The sequence below is a fragment of the Bombus vosnesenskii genome, unplaced genomic scaffold (genome assembly GCF_011952255.1).
Source record: "Bombus vosnesenskii isolate JDL3184/JDL3185 unplaced genomic scaffold, Bvos_JDL3184-5_v1.1 scf7180000013935, whole genome shotgun sequence".
Taxonomy (NCBI): Eukaryota; Metazoa; Arthropoda; class Insecta; order Hymenoptera; family Apidae; genus Bombus; species Bombus vosnesenskii.
In genome coordinates, this window is record NW_022883292.1 from 12,158 (window position 1) to 20,585 (window position 8,428).

The following is an 8,428-nucleotide window of genomic DNA, read 5'->3' on the forward strand; positions in this document are numbered from 1 at the left end:
AATATTTTGCAAAATCTTGTATATTCGCGTAAATATAATCTCTGTTTCGTAAAACAATGGCTAATTATTCGTTCCTCTTATTGTTCGTTAAACTTATTAATCTTTAATCTAATTATTAGTTAAACTTATCGTTTGTTAATCTTATTATTTATTAAACTCATTATTCATAATATTTTGTAAAATCTTGTTTATTCGCGTAAATATATTCTCTGTTTCGTAAAACAATGGCTAATTCAAACGAAGGATCATTACGCGCCTTAAATCCTAATGATAACCCGACATATATATGTGAGTGTATTTTATCAAAAATATGTTTTTTATGTTTTCTTATCTTAGTAATTATTTTTAAAAAAGTCTTAAAGTCTTATATGAAAATAAAGCTGTTCTTTATTTCAAATAATTGAAGTAAATAAATACAATGAGTTTTATATTTTATTATATCTTATATTATTGTTATATTGTTATTGAAAAAATTGATATAATCAACAGTTCTTCCTGTTCTCTTGATTGTTTCTTGCTCGTTTCAAACCATGATAATAACCTACAAAAGAAATAACATAGTCCATTGAAAATTTAATATACAATAAAATACTTATATGAAATAATTACCTGTGTAATATACCATGTAACCACTAATATACCATGACATCAACATACTTGAAAGTGCGTCTGTATCATTATCTGGTAATCTAGTACATTTTATTAAAATTTCGTATTTTTTTCCAAATAAAATGTTAAACTTATTCCAAATTACTTATTAATATTAGAAGTATTCAGCATTCCATTAGAATTTTTAAATTGTACTTACTTGGCCATTAATTGTGGTGGTAAAGGAGGTGCAGGTGGCATTATATCAGTCATCGAATTGAAAGATGGTCCCGGTATGAAGTGATGTTTATACGCATTTGCTTCTTCAGAGTCACAATCCATTTTTTCTACATTATATTTTTTCGAATTTACATTTGTAGAAAAATTAGTCTCACAAGTCTCATCGTTCTCTTCATTGAATTTCTCTTCCAAAGCTTTCTTTTGTTGTGCTATTTGACTTTGCAAACCTTCTGATTCTAAAAGAGAACTCAACTCGACTTTCTGTGTATTACCATAGCCTAAACACAGAGTAAAAGAAATTTTTGTCATTTAATAGAATGACTGAGTGCCATTCGGTTACTGTCCTTACAGGCAATGTATTAGAATTTCCCGTGCATAAATGTATATGTATAAATGTTTGCCTTGATATATGTAGTAATAATCACTCGTCTAATGAGGAGAATTATATTCCAAGCAGCTAATAATGAACAATAAGTAATATGCATGTTTATGGTTCATGACCCTATATCCCACGGGTCTCCCCATAGACATTGACAGGTACTCCTGCCCAGTTAAGGACCTGCTGAATGACACTGTGATAGACTATGCGAAAGCCTTTACTTCATATATATATATGTATTTTTAGTACATTTCTTAATTGACATAACCATCATGCTAAAGGTATTACCTACAAATTTTACAACACACGTACTGTTGAGGTTATTCGGTGTGTAAACAGAGAAAACACGTGGATAAATTGTAAGGTAGAAAATATATTTAAATAGAAGTGTAATAAGTAAAAATACAATTTGAGCTGGTCCAGATCCGCACGCTAGCTGTGTTACCTAATAACTGAAAAACCCCGAAGCCAACGTCGCCTGTCTACTGTTTATGGCCTGACTTCGTCGCAGTCTTTTGTCTACACGCTGTCGATGGCTTCAGTGCTTGAGAAAACTAAAAAAGACCAGATGTAGAGTTTTCTTAGAAGTGAACTTCAACACCCTCCCTAAAACTCTACATCCCTACAAACAATTATCTCAAATTTACAAATTATCTCTTAATATTTTCTAACTCTTGTCGTAAATATCTGAAAATTAATTTGTCAATGCCTTCTCAAGTACATTTGCCAGCCGCCTTTCTCTTTTCCATACAAATTAATTTATTACACAAAAAAAAAACTAGAAGACTAAACAGATCATGTAGAGTTTTTCCTCTTTTTTTTTTTGAGAAGTAATAATCACTTCGACACCCTCTCTAAAAACTCTACATGTTTACAAACAATTACATCTTAATATCTTTTTTACTTTTCAAACCTAACTTTTTCCTTAAATATTCAAATCTCGGTTTTGGCAACGCCTTTGTACATATATCTGCCAATTGCTCTTCGCTTGTTACATACGTTATATCAATTTCGCCTCTATTGTATAAATCTCGCAAGAAATGATATCTTACGTCAATATGCTTACTTCTTTGATGGAATTCTGGATTCTTAATTAATTTCACGGCACTAGTATTGTCTACACATAGCATATACTTAAGGATCTCTAATTTACATTCAAGAAATATTTTCTTTAGCCACATAATTTCTTTCGCTCCTGAGGCTGCACTGACATATTCAGCTTCGGTCGTAGATAGAGCTATACATTGTTGTCGCTTACATTGCCATGTGATGGCCGCATTCGCATACTTACATACAACGCCTGATGTCGACTTTTTTGTTTCTTTGTCGCCTGCATAGTCAGCGTCGCTAAAGGTTTCGAGACTGCCTGCTTTTGTATATAAGAGTCCCATGTCTGCGGTCCCTTTTATGTAGCGCAAAATTCGTTTGACTAATTTCCATTGATACTGGTTTGGATTCTCTAAGTGTCTCGCCGCTATATTTATTGCAAAACTAATATCTGGCCTACTTACGGTTTGTAAAAACATTAAGTTCCCTACGGCTTCTCTGTATGGTGCGTTACAATCATTATCGCCTATGTTACTTTCGTTCCAATTAGTCTCGATAGGTGTAGAAACACTGTTTGCCTCATTCATATTAAATTTTTCCAATATGTTTTCGATATACCTACTCTGATGAATGAATATTGAACCATCTTCTAACCTATTAATTTCAAGTTCAAGAAAACTCTTTACTTCTTTCGAACTCGTAATTTTGAATTCTTTATTTAAATCATCGAAGAATTTATCAATTAAAGATTCGTCTGAAGCTGCTACCAGTCCATCGTCTACGTATATGGTCATCAACATTAATTTGTCGTCTTTTGTATAAATATAAAAACAAGGATCTGCGTTACTCTGATAAAATTTTAAGTTCGAGATAAATTTTGTGAAACTTTCCATCCAACATCTTGGAGACTGCTTTAAGCCATATAGGCTTTTTAGCAATTTACAAACCCGATTTGTACCATCATCATAACCTTTTGGTTGTTTCATATAAATATCTTCTTTCAGACTTCCGTATAAGAATGCGGTTTTAATGTCGAACTGTCCGAGGTGTAAATTATTTTTGGCTGCAATACGGAGCATTAATCTAATTGTGTCAAACCGAGCAACGGGACTATATGTTTCCTTAGAATCTATGCCTTCTTTCTGTGAACACCCTTTTATTACAAGTCGCGCTTTGTATCGTTCCGAGTTGTCCGGATTTAGCTTTATCGTTAAAACCCACCTATTGCTAAGTACCTTCTGATCTTTAAGTTTTTCTACAAGTATCCACGTCTTATTTTCATGGTGCGATTTCATTTCATCATTCATAGTTGTTTCCCATAACTCTTTCTTTTCGGATCTCATCGCTTCATTAAAATCCACCGGTATTTTTTCCGCCACGTACGTTACTGGGTTACCATAAAAATCGGTTCGTTTGATCTTATCTCTATCTCTCAATTGTCTCACATTGTCGCTAGTTCCATGAGGTTGTTTTTCATGTTCACTCTCTGCACTTTCATACGTACATGCTCTATCGCTCTGCGCACTCACATCTTCGCGCTCGACAATTTTCTGTAAAATTAATTTTACGAATTTCGCGTTTTCTAGTTCAGGCTTAAATATTACGTCACGGCTTAATATTACATTTTTTACTGTTGGCACGTACACTCGATACCCTCGTTCGTCATCTAAATAGCCTACCAAATATCCTTTGTTGGCCTTTTTGTTAAGTTTTGTCCTTTTCTCCGCAGGTATGTGAGCAAAGCACTCAGTACCGAAAACCCTAAACTTTTCTAAATTCGGCGGTTTCCCGTACCACAGTTCATATGGTGTTTTCTTATCTTGTCTTGTCGGCCCCGTCTTATTTATGACATGTACTGCTGTGTTCATGGCTTCGGCCCACAAGAACAGCGGTAGATTTGGTTTCGAATATAGCATCGACCGACCTGCCTCTACTATTGTTCTATTTTCCCTTTCTGCGACACCATTCTGTTCAGGAGTGTATGGGACGTTAATCGTGTGCCTAATTCCCTGACTTCTTAAAAATTCTTTGACTTCTTTATTTCTGGAATTCTTTCCCTCCATCACTATGAATTTCTTTAATTTTATCCTTAAATTGATTTTCAACTTCTAGGCAAAAGGTTTTTAGTTTTTCAATTACTTCTGACTTACGTCGTAAGAAGTAAATCTTTGTGAATTTTGAAAAATCATCTTTAAATGTCAGAAAATACAGTTTCTTGCCTAATGGCTCGACTTCCATAGGTCCACATACATCCGTATAAATAATTTCGCGAGGTTTAGTCGCCCGATTGATTTTCTCGTGAAAACTCGATCTATGCTGTTTCCCGTACGCGCAACCTTCACAGAAAAAGTTATTATCCTCTACAACTTTCATATTTGAATTCTTTAAGAATTCTTTAACATGTCTGATGTTCTGATGACATAGCCGTTCGTGCTATAATTGCAATGTGTCCGCGTTTGACTCCGCTCTATTGCTAAAATTACAAACTGACGGTATGATAACTCGCATATCTACTTTATACAAATTTCCGATAACAGAACCTCTTGCTATTATTTTCTGATTTTGTAAAAATATGCAATTGGTACCTTCCTTTGAAATACAAAAATCTATGCCCCTTCTTGCGACAGATCTAATCGAAAATAGATATCTTTTCATACCTGGTACGTATAGAACATCGTTCATTGTACATGTTACCCATTTGCCGTCCACAAAAGTCTCTACTCTGATTTTTCCTTTGCCGCACGCATCCATGAATGGACCATCGCCGATCTCTATCTTCACCGTGTTACATCTCGGATCATCAGGACATCAATCAGATCAATCAGATCAAATCAATCAGATCCTCGGATCATATCGGTCAGTTCCGGATTAATCATCGACTGATTCTTCTTTTTTTTTTTTTCGATCAATATTGGATCAATCAATCAAAACTCGGATCTGTCCGTTCACTCGATTCGTTCCAGTCGGCTTTCGGATCTCCTCGATCGTTTCGGATCATCGGATCATCATCCGGATCTTTTCTTCTTCCACGGAATCCCACGCACTGTGAAAATGATCGAATTTGTTTGGTAACACCGATAAAATGCGTGTTATCAGCATTTTGTCGTCAATTTCCCTCCCAAGGACTTTCATCTTCGCCGCTATGAGTTCCAACTTTGATAGGTTGTAAGAGACATTTTCAGATTCTTCCCATTTAAAATCGAAGCACTGCTTCTGGACCATATTTAAATTCTCATCCTCATGACTTCATGTCATATACTGTATTCAGCTTTTTCCACATTTCGTGTGCTGTCGTGCAACATAAAAGAAGATCCAACGGTTTCTTTCCTACTGAGGTCACGATTAATTTTCTCGCTAATCGATCTGCTTTCAAAAATCTTCCACGAGCGATTTCTTTCTCCGCGCTGTTACCTGGATGACACAAATTCCCTTCACACACGTTGATCAGGTCGTCATCTTCCTCCAAAACTGTACGCATAACAAAACGCCACTGGAGCCAATTTTCTTCGCCGCGTAACATCTCGACCTTCGCACTTGCTGATTCCATTTTAGCACTATCCCTTCTTTTACTAAGCACAACACATTAACAATTTATTCATTTCACGTTGCTACCTTGCAATTTACAGCCCTGGGCCCATAACCTGTTGAGGTTATTCGGTGTGTAAACAGAGAAAACACGTGGATAAATTGTAAGGTAGAAAATATATTTAAGTAGAAGTGTAATAAGTAAAAATACAATTTGAGCTGGTCCAGATCCGCACGCTAGCTGTGTTAGCTAATAACTGAGAAGCCCCGAAGCCAACGTCGCCTGTCTACTGTTTATGGCCTGACTTCGTCGCAGTCTTTTGTCTACACGCTGTCGATGGCTTCAGTGCTTGAGAAAACTAAACAAGACCAGATGTAGAGTTTTCTTAGAAGTGGTAACCATTTCAACACGTGCCATTGTTTTCATAAATTTTTGATATTATAGCTTCATAAATTTCTCCATCCTCTGTGTATATTGCACGATAAGGTGCTCCTATGATCCATTTCTATAGAGAAAAGATGTGTATACAAATAAATATAAGTAAATAGCAAAATAAAATAATTTGCTTCTTAATCAATATATTTAATAATATTCTGTATCAAATTTGTAATATTCTATCAAAATCACAACCTTGTGGAATTTACTTGCGTGTTTAGGCTGCTTAAGATTTTGTAGGTTTTCTTTCGGTTGAGAATTTCCAACATCCATTCCCATTCGCTTGATAACTTCTTCTTTTGCTAAATTTATTGCTTTATCATATGGTTCTATTAATGCACTATCATCCCAAACATTATCATTGGCTGTGTCTGTATCCTTTTGAGATAGCAAATTATATGTTATTAATATTGATACAAGTATTTTATTATCAAACTATTGCAAATTATCATATATGTTATTTTTCAAAAATTGACCAAAAGGTAATGGATACTGTTAATTACTATTATGCTAAGATCTTGTACTAAAATAATGATAAAACCATTACGTTTCCATTACCATACATACGTTTCCATTTCCTCGTATAAAAAGAACATTCATATCATCTGCCATTTTAAAATAACATCATTTAAATATTGAGTTTGCTTCTGAAATATTAATTTGTCTCATTTCTTTAACTCTAACACATTGTAAACAATGATGACATTATACCAACTATAATACTAAAAATCTATTCCCCCTTCATTCGAAAGATTATTTTTTGAAGCAAGGTTAACATTGAATGTTCCCAAACTTCAATAACTGTATTTTACTTTCTTTACAATATCTAACAATATATTAGAATACTATAAAAAATATTGTATGCACAAGAAACTGTTTATAGCGAAATAGCAAAAGAATTAATCACATATTATAACTAAAACGAGATTGTTAAGTAGATTATATTATACTGCATAGGCGTTAGTGTTTCAGCTGGTAAATATAGTTTTTATATCTGAAGATAAATAAGATTTAATTCTATAAAATTGCATAATGAATTATACATATATCTATTACTATTCGTATTTCCCCTTAGTTGTATGTTGTCAATAGCATCAATCACGAACATATAAATAAATATAGAAGAAACCGTTCGGCAATGGAAAGGGAAAAATGAACATGGAAGACAAGAAAGTTTTCTTCATGTGTAGCGTATGCGTGATACGCTTTGAATGTCTCAGATAAAGATAAAGATACTCTGCTCATTTCTATTTGTTCCGCAGAACGAGAAATTTGTTGTCTTTCATATTGGTTTTTATGATTCAATTTTTGGGCAGTTTTCCCTAGCGAGTGTCGGTCCCTGTTTGATATAACCAGACCGTAATTTATACAGATATGTATTATAGATATATATTTGTAAAACTGAAATCAGATGAAATAAATGTTGCCTGAGGTTTTAAACGTTTAATAAAAACAATATTTCATTTGGAAAAAAATGTAAGATATGTAAAATTACACATTGATCATTTTGCTGGTCTTGTATCATAAAACGTGTGGCCCGAAGAGCACGTGTCCGGTAGAGATACGTCACTTGTGTTAGGAATCGTTTTATAACCTATCACAGTAAGGGAACGTCCCAGTATAGCAACCGAAGAATGCCGTGGAAGTTTTTGTACAAAGCACAATTGATCTCCAATTGATATTTTCCGCAATACTTATCTGGTGTTCGGTCAGGGTGTCCCATACTCATGATATTTATGACAGTGGAATGGCGTTAGTAAATCAATTACAAAAATTTTCGAGATCAATTCTCGGTATTGCATCAAATTATTCAAAATATACAAGCAACACAACGTTGCCCTTTTTGCAGGCAACAAGAGGAATATCGACCACGCAACCGCTTTCAGAAAAACAAGAGTAAGTGATACAAATTTTCTTGTGCTTTCCTTCTTTTTTTAATAGAATTTCAGTACTTACCTTCCAATATAAAATTGGTGTCAAAATAATAATGCTAATAATAATGTCTAAGAAATTTTTCTCTTTGTAGGAGTATAACATCTAGAAAAATATCATAGTATTAATAGAATAGTATTAATAAGTACAACATTGACAGTGAACAACTAAAAATATAACACTGTTATAAATATATGATATACGAATTTTATTTATGTATTATTAAGACAAGTATATCTTATTTTTAAATTATTTCTATTATCATAAGTGATACATATAAT

General features: G+C 33.7%; 1 protein-coding gene across 1 annotated transcript; it reads right to left on the reverse strand.

Annotated features, from left to right (window-relative positions):
* Positions 1–409: 409 nt before the first annotated feature.
* On the reverse strand, positions 410–6,827 carry LOC117239344 (survival motor neuron protein-like). Its single transcript, XM_033504838.1, has 7 exons — positions 6,783–6,827; positions 6,411–6,593; positions 6,191–6,285; positions 1,496–1,518; positions 809–1,106; positions 610–689; positions 410–541 (listed from the first exon to the last, which is right to left on the reverse strand). Exons 1-7 carry the CDS (start codon positions 6,825–6,827, stop codon positions 483–485), a joined length of 783 nt encoding a protein of 260 aa, XP_033360729.1. The 3' UTR covers positions 410–482.
* Positions 6,828–8,428: the final 1,601 nt, after the last annotated feature.